The 21,500-nt window shown below is 49.4% G+C and overlaps 1 protein-coding gene across 1 annotated transcript in view; it reads left to right on the forward strand.

Annotated features, from left to right (window-relative positions):
* The window catches only part of LOC146869584 (E3 ubiquitin-protein ligase RNF31-like), a 275,447-nt gene that overhangs the window by 14,715 nt on the left and 239,232 nt on the right, over positions 1 to 21,500 (forward strand). Inside the window, exon 2 of the mRNA XM_085654296.1 lies at positions 17,841 to 18,074. Coding sequence (XP_085510422.1) covers positions 17,895 to 18,074 — 180 coding nt within the window. The 5' untranslated portion in view covers positions 17,841 to 17,894. The remainder of the gene's footprint in view (positions 1 to 17,840; positions 18,075 to 21,500) is intronic.

Here is a 21,500-nt window from a genome sequence, read left to right on the forward strand (position 1 = left end):
CTCCTTTCGATCCAAGCCACGTTTGCGAAACATTTCCCACAAACGAGCAGTAGTCTCACCGTCAATGTCCTCCCTCCGCACACCATCAGCCAAAAGACCAGAAAAGATATCACGTCTAGTAAGTTTATTGTCACCAGGAGTACGAGTGTCAGGCCGGGACTGACGTTCAGGTTTAAACCACTCACCCAACTCACCGAGTTGGCGTACCGATTCCAGTACCGTAGATAACACGTTACCAGTCTGATTAATCAATAAAGTCATCATGACCTGCTTATAGGCAACAGGGGAAGAACGAATAATACGATTCCGCACAGAAGATGTCAACGAACCATCAAGCAACCTGTCAGCAGTACCCAGAAAAATTGCCGTTTTCATCACCTCCTCTTTGAGACGTTGTGCAGCGTCGCGCAAAGTATACCACGGTTTGTCATTCACAGGCCAATCAGACTCAGTAGGATACTTTTGATTACAACCCTCAGTCGCCAATTGAAGTAAAGAAATTTGACCAGCACCATTATAGTTACGAAAATGATCCTGTACAGTAGAATCCGAACTCAAGGAACAAAACTTCAAACAATCGCCATTATCTAACATAATGCCAGCAGCGCCCAGTTCATAAAGGCGCACCATCCATGTGAGCAAGGTCTCACCAGCTCGCTGTCGAAATCGCTGCAAAATATCACTAATTTCCTGTTGAGTAAAGTCTTCTAAAGAGTCTAAAGAAACACCCTGCGGAGCAGTGGGAGACTGCTGCAACTTCCGACGAAAAACTGGATGCGCTGAGACCGCGGGACGAGCATCACAAGGAGCCCGATCAGTACTCGTAGAGGGACAATCAGTGTACGAGGCATCGACCCCACTCGAAGAACGAGCACAATCACGGGGTGCACCATCAGAGGTGCGAGAAGCAGGCTTACAATCATGGCGGGAGCGAGAGGACTCGCGCTTGACAAACTCCTCACCCGAGGAACAAGAATCACTCGAGTTCCAGATATTACCATCCCATTCATCAGGATTCCAATCTAGTCCGGCTTTCGCCACGACCAGACGCACCTTTCGCGTCGAAACCCGACCGCGCCGATTCTTGTATTTATAACGAGCAATTCGCACAGCCGCCCTCTCGGCAATAGTTTGGTAAGTCTCAAGTTTGTCAGCAAGCAACTTATTTTGACACCGTAACAAAGTATGAGAATTCTGAATCTCAACAAAGTGCGCTTCCACATCCTTAAGAGATATCTGTAACTTCAACAACCTCTCATGTAGAATCCTGTACGCAGACAGAACAATCCAACCTCTGTGCCCCAAAACGGGAATCTCCTCACCCTTCGATACGGGTGCCTTCTGTAAACAAGTAATCACATTAGCCGGCTCCGCCAGCTCCAAAGAAGAATTCCAATTCTCACTCAAACCAGTAGAATCAGCCCACTCACGGGCTAAGGCTTCATAAGGCGTTGAATCCCATCCGGGAATATCAACGGGCAACTTAAAAGTAGATTTAGATTTTCTAGAAAACATCGTGAAAAAGAAAGAAGAAAAGAAAGAAAAAGAAAAGCTAGACACACAAATATACCACAAAGAATATACAAACAAAACCACGCACACGCCGAAAGCAAACACGAGACAACACGACGCACACAGGTTTCGAAAACGGTTCGTGACGCCAAATGTTCTGCTTGGGTTTTCGGATCAGATAGAACCCGCTCATCAGAGCCTCTCTAACCCAGCCAGAACGTTACCCCCTCCCTAGGGCCTATTCACAATAAGTAACCACATGCATATATACCACCTAAGGACAGGGAATTCCTACTATATAAACCAAGACCTTTTATAATCGGCGGCCTCGCGGTCCCAGACGGACCCAGGACTTCCTACCCAGACGGCAGCCTCAGCCTCGCGGTCCCAGACGGACCCAGGACTTCCTACCCAGACGGCAGCCTCAGCCTCACGGTCCCAGACGGACCCAGGACTTCCTACCCAGACGGCAGCCTCAGCCTCGCGGTCCCAGACGGACCCAGGACTTCCTACCCAGACGGCAGCCTCAGCCTCGCGGTCCCAGACGGACCCAGGACTTCCTACCCAGACGGCAGCCTCAGCCTCGCGGTCCCAGACGGACCCAGGACTTCCTACCCAGACGGCAGCCTCAGCCTCGCGGTCCCAGACGGACCCAGGACTTCCTACCCAGACGGCAGCCTCAGCACAAGTTCATCCTATGATTACCATAACATACAACAAGGGAATCAGTTTTACTATTTATCAGATCACACAAGGACTGCCAGTTCGAGCACAACCTGTTCTCTGGTTCAAGGGGCTCCTCTCTCCCTTATTCAGTTACCACTTACCTGATCAGGGTTAACATCTGTTCATGTCAAGTTACAGCTGACTAGAAGAATAGGCTACCCTCTTATACAAGAACACGCAGCACATATTGATTCACTACAAACTGGGTACTTTATTACTCATTACATACGCAATCACATAACATTACTATATAACACATATCCTGCAAAGAAAAGTGAAAGATTAGGTTGTACACTCTAATAAAAAGGGGTCGACATCACCTTAGTCGTATGTAGCCTGTACTCAATGGTCATCTAGGTTCCCTTCTCGTCTGTGCCTCGGCTCGCCTGGAAGTCACACCTCCGCAGTCACGGATCTACTCCCTTCTCTCTTCTCCGAGTCACTGGGACCTCTTCCTCATCGGCTACTCTCTTCTCTCTGGCTATTCTGCTAGAAGAGTATCTGTCTCTCAGTTTTTCTCCGCCTTCAAGTTTGTCATCTGTCTTCCCTGGAATAAGTAGTAGCTTTACTGCTAACGGCTAGATGCCGCCTACGGACTGAACCAAGTGCCAGTATCTGCCTCAGACTTTCACTAATATAAAGGTGCATTTCCTCATGGAAAATTCCGGCCCGTAACCTGCCGCCCACCAAATTCTTGTACCTCCCCGTACCAAGGACACGTTCCCAGCCGGCCGGCCTGATGTAGTGTCTTCGGCATGAAGAAAAATACAATCCTTCGATAAGGGCCGGCCTGAACCGGTTCTCTCCAAGTGAATAACACCTCATAACTAAAACATTACCCTTAACCTAGAAGCATCTCAAGCTGCCGGAGCAGAAAGAAAGATGGAGTCTCTCCCGTTTGAGGCCTACCAGGCCTGAATTCAGCACGGCTCCATGAAATACCCTCACTACAGGACAGGTTATCCCTAATACTAACGAATCTATCCCCTGGGCTATGTGTGCAAGCCCTGATCTATGGGGAAGAACACAGGATCATGTCGAAGTACCTAGTAAATAGGCTCCATTCACTACTATAACCCTTAGACTTGGATGGTAAGAGACTGAAGTCACACTAGTCACCCTTTAACACAAAAAGGCCGGGAAAATCGAGCAGTACACCAGGCAAATACGTAGATTGCAGCAAGGAACACCAACAGTCAGTTTTGCTTAATGAAAGCTTAATTTTGACGTTTCCCACAAAGTCTCCAATCAAAAAAAAAAAAAAATGTTTTTAAACAGTGGATTTACCAACCTCATGAGTATGTTAATAAAATTGTTCCATGTTTTCCTGCAAGTTATATGGTTATCTAGAAGTCACTTTAGTGTTAAACCTTGTGAATCCTTACTTTGTGAGCACAAATTAACATTTGCCAAATCAAATAGTAAGGCGTTAGGCTCCCAACAAAGTTTCCAGGATCACATGAAGCCTACATCGACTTTCTCCAACCCTCTAATAAATCTGTTTAAGTTCAAGGGCAAGAAATGTGGCGAAAGCTTTAGGTTTATATATTTTATTTTATCAAATAAAGAGAAAGTGACTCTAGGTAAAAAATAGGAAAACACATTTTATTTTTTACTGGACTTTCTTGTATTAGATGTTGAGATCTTCTTTAAATCTTGAAATTCCTCAGAAAGAAAAATTAAAACTTTTCTCATCTGCACAGATGTATCCCATCCTCGTCGCCAGTGTAAAGATATCAAATAAAAATTGCTGGTACAGGTTGAGATGAAAATGAAGTAAGTTTATTGTAGAGGAAATAAGAACCCATCCATCATGTTCAATCTGTCAGGTGCAAATGACCAATCTCCACACCACAGTATTCCATCACTATGGAGGTACTTCAATAACAACAACCTCTCCAGTACCTAATCCTTAAAGGAGAACTACTACTATGTACAAGATAAATATATAAATAACATGCACATTACTACAGGGCCCCCCTTTGTCAATGTCCCCACTCACAGGAGAAAGTCTCGCTGGAGCCATGAGCTGTCCAGGCCACCCTATTCCATAAGGCATGTTCAATTACTCACCACCTCTAAGTTCGCTAGTACGGCACGACGTAGTGACGTGTGCCCATACAGCCAATTGTAGGTCACCATTTTGTTTGTTGTCTGCCAAGACCTTTTTTTTGTGGGCAAAAACATAAATGTCACGGTCATCGCTCTATTTAGCTGATTTTGCGATTATTTTGCAAATTGCTGGAGGGTCTGATTGGAGTTACCTGGACAGCGCTCTGGGTGCAAAGTAAATGTGGTGTTTATCGTGGGGGAGGGGTTCGTTGCTGTGTGATGGAAGGATGGATGTGTGAGGAGGATGGGATGGGATGCTAACAATTACGCCATGCCCACTCGCCAGTCTTAAAGTGGGAGAGCATTCAGCCTCTTTGGTATTTGGCAATGAGCAACATCATAGTCAAAAAGCCTGCACAGACCATGCCCTTGTCAGTTTCACCGTCTCTGTCCCCCACCCCCACAGACCTACCACCACTGGAGCCACCCATCAGAAACTGAAAAAGCATCAGAGAGGAGGATCAGACTTCCACTGTCTCTGCGCACCTGCCTCAGCACACCAGAAATTCTGCAAAAAGCCATCAAGAACCTAAATAGCTGGTTTCCCACTCACGCCAACACTCTGACTCCCCTAAAGTGCAACCCAATGGCAAAAGCCTGGTCACAGGCCAGCTGGTACACAGAGGAACTCAGGTTGATTAAACACCACTGCAAGTAACTGAAGTGCAAATGAAGAACAAGTCAAGACACCACAGATAAAGACATCTTCGATCTGCCTCAAAATGCGACCAACAGGAGATACAGAACACCTGGTTCACAGCACTTGCAGACCGCATCGACGCCGGCACAAACAGCAGCAAAGAATTCTTCATGATCATCAAAGATTTCAACGAACCTCCAGCAACATCTCCTCTTCCGCAAGACCTTTGCAACAGGCACTTGGAATTCTCCTGTAACAAGTGTCTCCAACCAGCTAATTGCAAGCTGCCAGTAGCTAAAAGTAACTCGCAGCCTCGAGTTCATTTACAAATATCACTCAAGGTCAGATTTTTCTTTAAAAGTTAAAGGAAGGCTGTGTTTCGTTTACATCATCATCAGGCTGCAGATAACAGAGCCTGCTAATGAACAGTGCTAAGTCAGATTTATGGGCCATGCTGGGTCACAGAGGTGAAGAACTGAAGTATTTAACTCTTAAATAAAAGTCCATGCTTGGAGCATGAGAACATGATCAATTCTTTATTTTAATATACTCCCATTTCCAGAAGCGTTTGCTCCCAGTGGCCGGTATATGTTCCACCGGAGAGCCATCACTACTGAAAGAGAGAGTTTTGGGGGGGCGTGTGTAATACAGTATATTTATGGACCCGGTGACGATGTAGATTTACATTTAATCCCTGGGATATTATCAGTTCTAGACCAATAGATACCTGTTCACTGGGAGCCTGCAACTGAATCCTGTGCCTTAAAGCTGTCCAATTCCAATGAAATTGGTGATTTTCGAAGCCTCCTATATTCCTCCCGCCTAAGGGCTAAGCTTGCAGCAAGGCCCCACTGTAGGGGAGTAGGATCTGCACTTATGTTGCCCCCACTTTTTTTCTGATGTTTACACTGGTTTCTGGCTATAGTCTGGCTGGGACCCAGCTAATCAGGGCCCCAGCCTCTCTGTTCTCTCTAAACAACTTGGAGTGCATATTAGATGCACTAGTGATTGGATACTGTGGTACCCTATGAGCCCCTAGTATATGGTACCTTACATACCAAGAGCATAGGTACTTCACAGGCCTACCAGGGGCTGAAGCATTTATTATGCCACCCCCGGGAAGCAGACTAAATCTGACACCACAGGCCTGGGTGAGGTAGTGTTAGCACTCCTCACTGAGGTATAGGTTCCCTATATCTCACCTTACACACACATATAAACCTTTCAGTCACCCCTAAGGCAGGCTCTAACAATCCTGAGGGAAGGGTGCTTGGTTTCCATGTGAGGGGGTGCCTCTGCCTGAGCAGGGCCCCTCTGCAGCTCTCAGAGTCCATTCTCTGTAGCTGCTTATGGATGCGGTTAAACCATATACTCTTAAGAGCATTATAACCTAGCGGTAAATGCTAACTTTGGGATGGCTGCATCGAAACATGTCGTGTTGGGTGTCAAACGCTTTGGAATCATACCCCCACACCAGTAACTGGTGTGGGAGTATGATCCCACCCTTCTAGAGGGTAAGACATGTACCTACTGTGGAAACACAGTAGAATCCTGGAGAGCCCTGGCATCACAAAATGGATGCCACCAGCCCAGACACTGGGCTGCCCTCCTGCTGCTGACCGAATCTCGCAGTGGAGGAGGCCCAACAATAGGCATCCTGTCACAGGGAGGTGTAACCACCTTCCAGACAGGATTTAGTGTATTGGGGCTGGGTGGGTGCACTCCTAGAGTGCTTTGAAGTCCTGCACTGGGGGAGCAGTAGGCTCCTCTGTGCATATGCCAGCTCAAACCGGTTCAGGGGCTACCAGCCCCTACTCTGGCGCGAAACTGGACAAAGGAAAGTGGGTGTAGCCACTAGGGGTGGGCGGAATTTGCGTAATCGCGTTACGCAAATCTCCGCGAAACGGTAAAAAATCTCCGCGAACACGCAGATATTCCGCGAACACGCGGAATTGCTTGTTCGCGATGCTTTTTTCCTGTTCAGAGTTGCTGTTTGCGTGCTCGGGGAGAAATATCTTGCGAACATGCATTTTGAGAACGCGAACAAGAAAAAATTTTGCGTAGTCGCGGAAAGCAGAATTTTAGGCAATTTCGCGTTCTCCGCGGAACGCGAAATTACCGAAATTCCGCAAATTCCGCGAGCGGAACGGAATTTGCCACCCAGGCCTAGTAGCCACCCACTCCCCTGACCCTCCCATAGGAGTGGTCATAGAGCTAGTCCCTCCCTTTCTTTTAGTATAAGGTAGGGAACCCTTACCATTGCAAACTAGATATCCCTGGACGACGCCCTGAAGAAGAATCCTGGACCTTCGACGTTCCACTACCTTTGGAAGACTGAAGAATCTCCCTTGGAGTCAAGGAGTGACCCCCCTGCTTGGCAGGCAGCAAAACTTTGCATCAACGATCGCAAACTTTCTCGCTCCTGCCAGAGTCCGAAGTCCCTGCAGCCCGGAAGTGTATTTTCTGACTTCTCGACGGCCATTGTGAGTTCCCAGCAAACCTGAGGCGAGTGGACCCCACGAGTGACGAGGAACAGCAATACCCGGGTACCGTGCACTAGTGTCGAGTGCAACCCCTTCACGACGTTATACGAACTTGTGCATTGGACCAGGTGTGGTCCAACCCACCAGCAGGATTTGCACCGAAAATCAGTGGCCTACCTCGTCCCGAGTGACCGTGGGCTCCTGTGAAGTGAATCCTCACGAGGCGTCTTTCCAATCCCTTGTTGGTTGGCTTGTGGGTCCCCTGAAGACTTTTCTACCGAACCAAAGGGCTCCCGTGGTTGCTCCAGGCCTGCCCTGACTTACCCTAGCTGGGCGAGTCCCTCAGACCTTGCTGGTCTGCACCGCTGACTTTCTTCACATTCCACAAGACTTGCTGTTGCCAAGGCTTGTTGGCTCCAGTCCGGTTGCCAACACCTCAGTAAGCTGGTGACTTCGTGGGACACTCCGAATCCAGCTCCTCGTCGTCGTCGACGCCTCCTGGACCTCGTGGCTGAAGAGTCAAGACACCTGTGATCACCTGAAAACACCCGACTTCTGTGGGCATCCAGCTTCCTGGCCCCGGGTCACTGGCAAGTGACTTTGAACACTGTCTCCACTGCTTTCAGCTCTTCTGTCTTCAGAATCCAGCCTTGGATTCCACCGGACACTTCTCCTGTCTTCACAAGCAGCAAGTCTTCTTTGGCTCCCATTGAAAACGACGCCGCGACCCGACGCCAAAAGACACCTATGCACCCGGCTTCCCTGGGTGAGGTAACTCGAGTACTCCGGTGCTCCTGTGTGTGTTGGCTCTAGAACTACTAACCCTGTAAGTGACTTGCTTGTAGACTCTCCCGAAGTATCCTAAAACTTTAAAATTCCAACCGCGACTTGCTCCGTTGAAGTCTATTGGGAACCGCGGCTGTGTTCCCACACTGCATGCGTCTCCCGTGGGTCCTTGACTTACCTGCCTTGGTGAGGCCCCTGCGCTTCTGAAGACCTTAGGCATTCTCCCTTCTCAAGTCGTTCTTCTTATACCTCTTTTTTAGTATATGGTCTGGTACGCCCCTAGGGCCACAGCCATAAAAGTGCTTAATTTGTTGTGAAATGTTGATTTGTGCATATGTCTTTGACTTCTAATCTCATACAGAGATTAGTAGAGTGTGTCTAGTAATAAATACATATATATTTTACATATATACCTGTGTGGTGTCCTTTCATTTAGTGATTCAAGAGATTATAAGGTAAAACAAGCTGCTTTACAGTCCTCTGAGACTTAGCCTGAAGGCTGCTCTCCACAGCTACCACTAGGATAACTTTCTTTAAAAGGTTTTCTTAAACCTATCTACCATAAGAGTCGAATTGTACTGGTGCAAGGTGGCCACTTTAACTAGTGACCAGCATATACCAGGCCAACTTCTCACACCAACTGATTCAGTTCTTCCTGCCAGTCTGTTAGTCTTGGGGCCCTAGGGGACTTCCAATGCCAAGTGAGAAGGCGCTTCGCCAGTAATAGTGCCAGGTTTGCGAATCGCACTCTCCAACTTGGATCCCCTAGGACCTGCGGGTAACACCAGTACACAGCGCTCCATAGTATCCCATTGGGCCTGACCAGTGTACTCATCCAGCACTCTGGTTACCCATGCCCAGTAGTTTGATAGCTGTGGGCAGGCCGATAGCATGTGGAGCAAGTTCACCCCCTCAATGGGGGCACTTTGAGGACGCAGCAGGGTATATCTGGTTGATTTTATGTGGCATTAAGTATGCCCGGTGTAGAATGGCAAATTGAATAAATTTTAATCTTGAATTACAAGACACTTGGGGTATTCCAGCAGCCATACCCATTCCTTGTCAGGTCAGCTGCTGCCCAATGTTTATGCACATAAAGCAGAAGACTGTCATGAGTTAGGAAAAGGGTGTCTGGGGGGTTGTGTGTGTCAAGTACTCGTGTGTCATGAGGTAGTTTTCAGGCCATCCACTGTGGTGACTCCTTCCCGTTCCCAGGGTATAAGCCTCTTACCCTTTAAGGTGCCTGAGGCAGTGGGGAGGCTTTGCAGGGATATGTTGGGTGCATAAAATACCTGAACCGAGTAATTCTTCATCGCCATTTTCCAGTACGACAATGTGATGCGTAATAGTAACGTAGGTGTTGGCAATGTCTGGGTGCCAAGGCATAGCAGGTGGTGCTGCTGGCCGTGTTCTAATTGTGCCTTGGTAAAGTCTATGTCCAACAGATTATGGACAACAAGCGAGTATAACAACCATTGCAGTTGTCTGGCTATACAGTATACCTTAACATCGGGAGCCCCTAGTCCTCCTTTATTCATTGTAATTTGGAGCTATACGAAGCTGACTCTATGATGTCCCTGCCTCCATATTCGATCAGCCAGTAGAGTGTTGAGTTGTCGGAAGAGCCCAATAGGAATCATGATTGGTAGGTTCATAAAATGGTATAAAAAGCGCTGCAGCATCATCATTTTGGTCAGTGCCAACTGTCCAGCCACAGACATGAGCAACATAGTCCAAAAGGCCACCTGTGATTTGAGCGCTGCAATTGTGCGTTAGAGGTTGCCTTCTAAATATTAGGGCCCTCTGAGTATTTGAATCCCAAAGTACCGGAGGGTGGAAGTGGCTACTGTGATCGTGCACTCCCCAAAGTACATAGCGGGTTTCGCATACATGCCACTGAAGAAGTACACACAAGATTTATCCGCATTGATGTGAAGGCCAGAAAGGGCCCCAAAGGTGGAAAACAATTGGGCCATTTCTATCTGCACTTCTCGGACATCTTTGAAATACAAGATCATGTAGTTGGCACACAGCCAAATGGTATGGACTGTGTGCCCACTGAAATCCCCCATGTCCTGCATCCTGTCTTCTTTGTGCGATGGGTAAAGAGGAGCGGGAAAAAGGGGGCAACCCTGCCTGGAGCTTCGCAATGGGAGATTGGAAGATATGGGGACATGAATTATTATATTAAGTGCTTCCCATTCTATAATGGGAGAGGAAGTAGTACCGTGTTAGTCGTTAAATATGTATTTATGGCAGTCGCCAGGGTGTCGGGAAAGACGGTGTCTTTCCAAGAGGCCAGGCTGTAGCCACCATGCGGGGATTGGGGCTGGTACCTTGCCCGATGCAAGTGAAATCTCCAGGGAATTAAGATCCGAGTTGGTCTTTGTAGGAAGCTGGCTCTGTTTATACTATACCAAAATGAGGTATAGTGTGCACAGAGTTCAGGGTAACCCCAAAGGTAGGCAGAAGTAAAAGTAGATCGCACCTTACTCCCTATTTGTGGTTGTGTGCGCGAGCAGTAAGGATAAATTAGAGGGCAGTGTTAAACATTTGTTGTACACACTCAGGCAGCAAATGATGTCACACTCAAAGACTGAACTCAGACCAATTTGTTTGTATAAAAGAAATTAAGTTATTTTATTTCTCAGAGCCAAGCATGATGGAGGTAAGCGCAAAAAATGCTTTGCAGAATCGTATGCAATGTTTTCATGCTCAATGCAGGTTCAAATGCAGTTGATTGAATTGTACATAAGTCAATGTTTCGAAATTACTTTTCAGATTACTATGTACGTTTCATTTTGGATTACTTTTCAGATTAGTTTTGCTAATCAGTATGATATCACACTGTGACATTTCCCAGATAAAAGGTAAGTAATTCACTTTTAGTACATAGACAGTTTTTCAATGTTCCCCACAAACCAAGTCCACAATTTTCAAGGAAAAACGGTCAATGTATTCCTCTGGAAAAAAATGAAGTCAACGGTTTGCAGGTAAGCACAAGTTTGTGGGAGTTGATATTCTGGGATTAGAACCAGGGTTCCCCCAGGGTCAAGAATGCACTCTCAAAGCACCCTCCGTGGTACTAGGGCGGCTGGGTGCAGAGTGCTGAGGCCCAATGTTATCCAAAGAGGGATAGGGGGCCTCCGGTTGGTGGCTGCTCACGAGCAGGTCACAGGACTGTGGGAGCAAAGCTCCTGGTGTTAGGCTCAGGGCAGAGGGGGATCCAAAGTACATCCGCAGCGGCTGCTGGGTGTAGGGTACTATTTTACCATTGGGTGCCATGTTTTCTATGGGTATTCTCCAGTTGCAATAAAGACTGCAGGCTCCAGGACGAAGATCTTCTGGAGATGACCAATGGTTGGAAAGGTAAATTGGGATGCTGGGACACCGTTGGTTGGGCCAACCAAGGCCGTGGGACTTCAGGTGCATGGGTGTTTTTAGGCATCGGGCTTTCTTATCAGCTCCGGTCACGGTCGGGGGGATCCACCAGAAAGAGACTGCAGGCTTTGCTTGGAGATTCGAGGCAGGTCAGAGATCACCAGATCTCTGGTTGGGATCGCTGGGGAGCCCTCCTCGTGGTGTTGGGCCACTCGGGCGTAGGTTTCGGGTGCAGAGTGGTGCAGACTTGTGGTCTTGGCTGGGGCTTGAGTCTGTGGGTGAGCAAATCCGATGCCCACGGGAGACAAAGTCTTTGACTTGGAAGGCAGGGCAGATGCTCCGGGTTCTTGAGGTTGCTGGCTGCAGGACACAGCGGGATTTTGCTGGAGCAGATTTGAGGTGGGGACAGGTCGGTAGGTCTGGGGCTAGGTCAGTGGGCGTCGTTCTCTTCTTCGTTCAGCACAGCTTCTTCGGTCCTTCTTCTTTTCTTGTCTGAGGAGGCAAGGTTCAGGGTTGCCCCTAAATAATTTAAGGGCGTCACAGGTAAGAAAAGGTTGGGACCAATGGGTCCCTTCCTTGGGGTGGGTGTACCCCCTATTATGCCACCCTCCAGTGGGAAGGGGGCATATGCCTCACTCTGGTTGGCTGGGTCCCCCCATCTGCAAAATGGCTGGGACCAAGAGTTGTGCTTTACCTCCCCTCCACCACGTGAGGGGTGGGGTTGGCAAAGGTGGACACACCTCCCTTCCTCACTTGGTTTTCCCACTGATTCTCCCGCCCAAAGTGGGGTCAGAACCGGTGGGAGACAGTTGCTGGATGCAGTCAATGGCTGCAGTAGCTCACAAAGGCGACAAGCCGTTGAAGCTTCCCGTTCATGGACCCTGCCCACCCTGGGGGAGGAGGCTGGGCACCTCGTCCCAGGATGTGCATTGTTTCAGACCCCCAAGAGCATCAGGCTCTCTACTTAGGAATCCAGAAACATATCTGGTGGTGGCAGCTAGTGAGCAGCCACTCAGCCTGGACACTAGTGTTTTTATTTTTGTAAACATTTTTTAAAATGTATTTTATTGCAAAAGTTTACATTGAACAAAACACAGGGAAGCGCCCAAGCCAAGCAATCCAATCAGGCAGCAATTTTAATACACATGGCATGGATTCACATTAGTCACTGTATACATAGATAGGCGAAATCGTAAAAAGAAAATTGAAGGAGCGATGCACAATAGGGTTACCCTCCAGTCCGTGATCATAACACAATCAATACTTAATTGATATACCTATAAACAAACAACTGAGGAGCAGGTTCAAGGCTCACATATCGGCAGTATCACCACAAGTTTAATACAGTTTCCCCATTTACGCCCACTTAGTGGACCAAGTACCCCTCCCTTCTTCCAGATTGTGTCTTAGTGTTAAAGGGAGCTGGCCAAGTCCGTCATTGCTGTACATCTCTCAACTGATCCCCCCGCCCCCTTCGCTGCTTTTGTTAGCTTTGTAGGTGTTGTATAGTGTCCAGAAGTTTTGCGATTGCGAGGGGGCATAAGGCCACTAAAGTTCTCTGTTTGTGTAGAGCAATATATCATATCTGAAGCCCATTGAGCCAATGTAGGTAAGCAGCCTCTAGACCAGCAAATAGCTACCCTGCGTTTTGCTATTAGTAATCCCATATCTACTAACCTTCGCAACCCCTTAGGCAAATGTTTGGAGAAACCCAAAAGCGCTAGCGCTGGGTCAGGTGTAAGCTCCTTCCCAGTTATTGCTGTCAATTCCAGAAACACTAACTTGCAAAACTTAGCCACTCCCGGGCAAAGCCATGCCAGATGTGCAAAGTCCGCCACAGTCTCATTGCATCGCTCACAGCACAAGCTTTCTCAGAGCCCATATCTGCATAATCGCTCTGGGGTGTAATATACCCTATTTAGAAACTCAAAATGTATAAGACGGTGTCTACCGTTGAGAGAGACTCGTTTTGTGCTAAGGCAGCAGTACAGCCACATGGCGTGATCTATCTCCTTATTTATATCAGATTGCCAGGCCAGACGGGCTTTAGTATAGTGGTTCGCTCTATATGACATAGCTTGTTTATATATCTTAGATACCATCCCTGTTGTGGCTTGTGTTTTTATGGTCAGGATAAGTTCAGTCATCTCCGGCGGTTCCACTAGATCGTCTCCAAGGTGTTGAAGTGCGTGACGAATTCTATGATATTGGAACTTGCTTTTAGAGGGAGGGCTCAGCATCTCCCGTCGCAACCGAGCACCAGTCTTTCAGAACCCCGTTCTCAAACAAGTTGCCCATTGTGTGTATCCCAAGGGAATTGAGTGCGCGAATAACACCCCTATCTCGACAGGGAGGTAGCCATTGGCACCAATCTATGGACGCCAAAGGCGAGTTCAGAAGGGCTCCGGCTTGCAGCTTCAAGAGATGATGCCAGGCGTGGTTAGTGGCATTGATCGAATCCACTATGCCCGTCCTGCAGTCAGCAGGCGCAAAAAGCAGCATGGGCAATGGACTCGGAGCTGCTACCTCCCGCTGTATGCGCAGGTGGGGAATGTCAGTAGAGCCATGTATCCAGAGATGTGCATGGGCGCATTGTGCAGCCCTGTAATAGAGGTCAAAGTCCGGTGTCCCCAACCCCACCATGTGATAGGGCAAGGTGAGGATCCGCCATAGACTCTTGGCAGTTTGCCTGCCCAAGACAGCTTGACCATCAAGGTATTAAGCTTCTTAAAAAATATGCCCGGGAGGACCATCGGAATGTTGGTGAAAAGGTACAGCAGACGTGGGAGGATAACCATTTTCATTATTGAAATTCTGCCTAACAGCGTCAATGGTAGGCAAATCCAACGATCTACATCATCTTCGTTTTCTCATTATTACTCGGTAGTTGTCTCTAAAGATTGTCTCCGAGTCAGAATGTGCTTGGATACCCAGATATCTAACTGAGTCCGTCGTCCATTGCAGTGGGTAGTCCATGTCAAATTGGGACGTAGTTGGCGTAAGGGGGAACACAAGAGATTTGGACCAATTGACCTGCAGTCCCGAGAGTCCCCCATAAAGTACTACCTCCCGTAGCACTGAGGAAAGATGGCGTTCAGGATCCCTTACATATAGAAGTGGAGAAGTGTGGCTCAATGGTTTGAGCGGCAGACCCTGATGCAGAGGTCTGGCCCGGGACCAGGGTTCAATTCCCGCCTCGGCGGCTCTTGGATACAATTTCTCCGGACCTGATAATTCTCGCCTCGGTGCCTATTCTAATCATGGGTCCCACTGTGCAACTCTGGGCAATAGCTTGCTTAATCTCCACAACGGCCCCCACAGCACTAGGATGCCTGGCTTCACCTTGGGGGTGCCCAGGAGTGGACATCTCACAGGAAAACCAGGAAGGGTTCGACAGCGGTATGAATACAGCGCTACGAGACCTCTGGGTAAAAGTGCGCTATATAAGTACAAATACATTTACATTTAGAAGTGTATCATCAGCATAGGCTGAGATGATGAGATTATAGCCAGGAATATGTATACCCTTATGTCCATGATATTCACGCAGCGCACAGGCCAATGGCTCCGCGACCAGCGCATAGAGAAGCGGGGACAGCGGGCAGCCCTGTCTTGTGCCTCTAGAAATGCTCCTGTTCTAGTGCCACTAGAAGAGGAACCAGTGGCACCAGGCGGTTGGCCAGAATCTTTGCAAAAATCTTCGTATCTACATTGAGTAGCGAGAGAGGGCGGTATGACGAGCATTCCTCAGGGGACTTCCCTGCCTTTATAATAGCAACTATTTCCGCCTCTCTCGGGAGGGCGGCATCGTGCCTGACACGCACATATCCTCAAACAGAGTAGTCAGCTGAGGTAGTAAGAGATCTAAAAACGCCCTGTAAAATGCTACCGTTAAACCGTCATTCCCGGGTGCACTACCCGCTCTCATATCCGATAACGCTAGAAGAATTTCCTCTCGTTTTATGGGCCGCATCAAAAACTCACGATGCGTGTCCGTCAACCATGGTAGTTTAATATGGGACAAGTAATCAACCATTTCCGCCTCAGTGCTAGTACCACGCGTCGCATATAATGCTGAGTAGAATTGGCGAAATCGTTCTGCTATGTCTCGTTCCTCCGTTAGTGCCTCACCTTACGCTGAGTTCAGCACTGCAACCTCTGAATAATTGCGGCGACCATGCAGCAACTGCGCAAGCACACTGCCAGATCTCTCACCCTCCCCGTAGATGCGGGCCGTGGCGTATTTGCAGAGATTTTTAATTTCAGGATCGTAAGTCTCGTGGAATTCTTCCAATTGGGCCTTGAATTCCACCTGCATCTCATCAGTTGCACTAAGTTGCAGTCGCATCTCCAAGGCAGTCAGCGAGGCCTCCAAGTCAGTCAGTCTTTTAGGTAGGGCTTTAAGAACTCCCGAGTGTTTAGATATCTCAATCCCCCTAATATATACGAACGCCTCCCACACCACCTGGAAGCTCTCCACTGAGCCCACATTTTTATTGAAGTATATCTCAATTGCGTCTGATAGTTCAGCCCGGAACACTTCGTCCAGAAGCGAAAACGGGGGAAACCTCCAGGTATGAGGAGGAAGTCTTCGAGTGAGAATGGCGATTACGACCAAAACCGGGGAATGGTCTGAGTATGTGCGTGGAAGCACCTCGCAAGTCCGCACCTGGTTGTATAGCTGCCTGGAGAGCAACCAGTAGTCAATATGAGTATGTAGGCCATGGAAGGCCGAATAGTGAGTGAACACCCCCCCCTTGTCTAGAAATCGCTGCCTCAGACATCACGTAAGTCCGCCTGTGTCATAGCTACAGCAAGGGTGCGGGCCGAAGCTGTAGCGCGTCTAGGTGGACCTCCTGAGCAGTCACAATCCGGATCCAAGGTCAAGTTAAAATCTCCCCCCCACAGCTGCTGTCCGCTCGCCAGCGCCTGTACTCTGCCGAACAGACTTGTATAGAAGTCAGGATTGTCATAATTGGGACCGTACACATTGATAACGACAAAGTCCAGTCCTCTACCCCTGCAATTGGATATCGTAAACAATGCCATCAACCCTGCTTATTAGCAGTATTTTGATGGATGGGCTTTAATCAGCTCAAATGTAACACCGATAAAACTGAGATTCTCCGCTTTGGATATAATTGTATTTTTGATCTACAGGCCCATTGGCTGGACAAGACTCCTCCACCTAACGCCCGGGAAGAAGTAGTGAAAAACCTGGGTATGTAGATTGATAATCAGCTGATGCTACGTTCTCAAATTAATACAGTGGTTGGCACATGTTTTGGTCTGTTGCGGACGGTCACAAAATTCCTGCAAATACTCTCCCTTTCTGCAAGGATCACTGTTCTTTTGGCCCTTGTGGTGACCAGGTTGAACTGTGCCAATATCCTTTATGCTGGACTGCCACAATATCTGCTGCAGAAATTACAAATGGTGCAGAACGCAGCAGCCTGTCTGGCTCTTCAATTACCCAGACGAGCTTCTATCTCTTCTCAGCTGAAGAACCAACACTGGCTTCCTGTCTAAAAAAAAAGGATCCAGGTTAAGATCCTGACCCTTGTGCACAGGGCTCTGCACCAGTCTGGACCGACATATCTATCCTCCCGGATTCAATTCTGCTCTCTCCTAAGAACTCTGTGCTCTTCCCTCAGCCGTTAAACGAGCAAAAACCGGAGGCAGATCCTTCTCCCTCCTGGTCCCGCAAGCTTGGAACAGCATACCTGTAGAGTTACACTGAATGAATAATGTATGGTCTTGCAGACAGAAACTGAAAACTTGGCTTTTCAGTTTCTAATTCTGTCCCCTCGCCTTCTCTTACTTTCTGAAATTAGCAGCGAGACACTCTGTTGGAGTAGCCGCATGCTTTAGAAATCCTGACATTCATTCATTCATTTATTTGCATAGTTAAGTAAAATGAAAGCTGTGTTTCATTATTGCTGTGCCTGAGATTTAATGTATACTTTCTCATGTAATTGTTCATAAAATGTTATAAACAAAAATTAATAAATATAAAATTAAAATGTCTTCTGATTTGATCACGGTCGATCACTCTCATTCAGGGGTGGTAGTCACGGGTGGTTCTGCCGCATCTCTCTAGCCCACAGAAGGAAGTCTCTCATCTCCCTTCCAATAACACTGTTTCTGGTGGTGTTTCTTACTTTTTATGTAGGCTGATCTTTCTTTCATCTTTACTACAGGTCCCAAATTATGAGTGTAAGCCTGTTTCTATAGAGGCGCTGTAGCTGTGCAACATGGATGCAAGAACCCTGTTTTTGGAGAAGAGAGTGAGCCTTTTGAGCACCCTGTGCGTAAATCCAGCTGAAGTTGATACTGATGCCCTACGTGCCCTGTTGGAGATCGCGTTGCCTCTAGAAGAGAAGTACCAGGAGCTAAATGCTGTAGGCATTATTCTAATTAATGCCATTGGAGAGGTGAGCTATCTCAGCAGGGAACAGGGTACTGACAAGCAGAACTTGATGTTGGGTGCCAGTGGTGGTGACAACCAAATGGTCCAAAAGGGTGACTCCATTAATTTCTGGAATAAATATGTTTCCCAACAATCCTCTTAGATCTGTAACTGATCCCTCAACTTCATCTCATAGATGTTAGCCAGTGTAATGTTTTTTTTTTTTTTTTTTTTTTTTTTTTTTGAAACCGTTTATTACATCCATAAAAAGGTTACAGTTATGGGCCTACAACCGCACGGCCGGCCGCTAGAGCATCACAAATATAGTACATACAGACAGTAAAAGTCTCTCAGCGGTGCACAGTAGAAACACAGGGGTAATCAACGGTGCAGGCCTCACGGCGTCCTGCCACAGAGTACGGTTTCATTTTAAAGACTAACAACAACAACAAAAACCACAACCGCAAGGCAACCCAAGATTCAAGGTGACAACACTTGCTCCATAGTGGGGGATCCAGATTGGCAGGAAAGATCTGAAGAGGGGGATGGGAGGAGATCAAGGACTGGGGGGCCGCGTGCCCGCGGCCAAGCAAGGGGGTCCAGCTAGGGAGACGGAGCAGGCGAGGCAGCCGGCAGCTGTGGCGGCTCACAAATGCCCCCACGGTAGGCGTTCCAGGGGCCCCAGATTTTCACCCACGCCCCAGGCTTACCCCTCGCCACATACACCACCTTTTCACGGAACATACACCAATCCATGTGCTCTTTCCAGGCCGACACCGCAGGGGGCCTCTGGGATCCCCACAATTGAGCAATATCACGTTTCGCTATCATGTATCCCAGAGTCACCCACCGCGTCTGCGGAGCCGAATAGTCATTCGGTTCCCATACATTCAACAAGCACCTCCTCGCTTCAGGCAGCAGCGCTACACGCGTGACCACACGCAGGACCTCATGCACACCACGCCAGAATCGCTCCACCTTCGGGCACTCCCACAGTATATGCATAAAAGTCGCCAACGCACCACAGCCACGCTTACACAGTCCGTCCACGGCAAAACCCATACGTAGAAGCCGTGGCCCCGTCACGTAGACCCGGTGAAGGATCTTGAGCTGGACGAAACGAAGGCGAGCCGGGATGGCCACCTCTTTTGGAGAGGCCACCGCGGACATCCAATCCTCGTCGTCCAGCTCCAGCCCGTCGGCCACCCAAGCCTCGCGTAAACTAGTTAACAGGCACGATCTATCATTAATCAGCTTCTTATATATGAGGGAGATCGTGCTGTCCGGGACATGGCCATCCAGCACTCTGTCCTCCAGGGGGGAAGACTCCGGAATGGATGCAACATCCGGGAAGACGGAGCCCAGCGCATGGCGGACCTGTAGGTACCGAAAGTACTCACTGCCCTGCAGCTGGAACTCCGCCTGCAGCGTCTCAAAAGTTTTGAATCCCCCCCTCGTCCAGAGATCCCCCACTGTGCTGATTCCGATCGTGTCCCACTTCTCGAAGCCCTTTGATGTCCACAGGGAGCCCAGCCTCTCGGAGGCATACAGTGGAGACGCCCGGGTCAAACGGTCCTTCCACCCCATAGCTGCATTAGCCGCGTGCCAAACCCGCACCATGACACGCGTCGGTCCCGTCAGACGGGAGTCGGGCGCGCCAGAGTACAGTGCTCGATTGTAATCGCCACCGGGAAGGAGCATCTTGTCCATCTCGAATGCCGGGTTCAGGGCGGGCCCGTAAAGGCCATGATTAATTGCAGCTAGCTGGGAGGCCCAGTAATACCGTTTAATGTCCGGGAGGGCGACCCCTCCATCGTACCACGGGAGCGTCAGTTTAGCAAGAGCAATACGCGGCCTCCCGTCCCAGAACAGGCGCCGCTGAAGGCCCTCCACCTCACGAAAGTAGCTTGCCGGGACCATGTCCATAGTGTTCTGGAGGGCATAGAGGAAGCGCGGCAAGGACATCATTTTAAACAAGGCCGCTCGACCGAGCGGCGAGAGCGGGAGACGCCGCCAGCGCACCACATCCTCCTTCAAACGCTGGAGAGGGGGCAGCAGATTCCGCTCATAGCGGGCCTCCGGGTCAAGAGTGATATATATACCCAAGTACCGGAAACCCTGGGAGGCAATCTGGATCGGGCAGTCCCGCGGCAGGACCGGAGCCTCCCCGGAAAGTACGTAGACACAGGATTTCGCCCAGTTAATGACTAGGCCTGAGTTGCGACCGAAGGAGCGCAACACATCAACTAGGACGATCAGGGACTTGCGCGGGGAGGCGAGATACAAAAGGATATCGTCCGCGTAGAGGGACACACGGTCCTCGTGCTCGGGGGTCCAGCGGAGACCACGGATGGAAGGGTGCCACCGCAGCCACTCCGCCAGGGGCTCCAGGGCCAGGGCGAACAGAAGAGGCGACAGGGGACAACCCTGTCGCGTGCCCCGTCCCAGCGCGAACGGGGTCGACACACGCCCGTTCACCACTACCTGCGCCATTGGGCCCGAATATAGTAATTTGACCCAGCTGATGAAACCCGGGCCAAACCCAAACTTCGCGAGCATCGCCCAGAGATATGGCCATTCGAGCGTATCAAACGCCATGGTGGCGTCCAAGGACGCCAAGATGGCTGGCTCCCGCACAAATGGAACACGCGCAAGCACGCCGTGCAAGCGCCGTAGATTAAGCGCCGTGTTGCGGTGCGGGATAAAGCCCGATTGGTCTTGGTGGACCAAATCGCCCACCACGCCAACCAACCGGTTAGCCAACACCTTGGCGAGGATTTTGGGCTCCGCGTTCAAAAGCGAAATCGGCCGATAGGATGTGACCCGTTCACGGGGCTTTCCCTCCTTATGGATTACCACAATTGTAGCCAGACGCTGGTCCGGCGGGAGGGAGCCCTGCGAGTGAGCCGCGAGGAACATCGCACGCAGGTGGGGCGCCAGCACATCCGGGCGTAGCTTATATAGCTCAATGGGAATGCCATTGGGGCCCATGGCCTTGCCAGATGAAATCGAGCGAATAGCTGAGGCAATTTCGTCCGAGGTGGGAGGAACGTCCAGCGAGTCTCTGTCTTCCGCCGTAAGGGAGGGGAGTGCAATATCCCGAAGCAGGGCACAGGAGTCCGCCTCCGAACAGGGAGAAACAGGGGAGTAGACTCCGCGGAAATAATCCGCGAAACAGGAGACAATGGCTTCCGGCTCCGTGGCACACGCACCATCCACGCTCTCAATCAAAGGCACCACGCGGCTCGCTCTCTCTCTCTTATCCAACCACGCAATCAATTTACCGGCCTTATCACCCACATCGTACAAGCGCCCCTGCTGCTCTCTACCAAGGCCCCTGGCCGCCTCCGTAACGAGGGCCCGGTAGGCCGCCTGCTTTAACTGCAGAACATGTAACTTGGCGTCCGTTACCCCGTTCCCCATGTCACCCTCCAATTCCGCAATCTCGGCC

The sequence above is a fragment of the Triturus cristatus genome, chromosome 1_1 (assembly GCF_964204655.1).
Source record: "Triturus cristatus chromosome 1_1, aTriCri1.1, whole genome shotgun sequence".
NCBI classification, from domain to species: domain Eukaryota; kingdom Metazoa; phylum Chordata; class Amphibia; order Caudata; family Salamandridae; genus Triturus; species Triturus cristatus.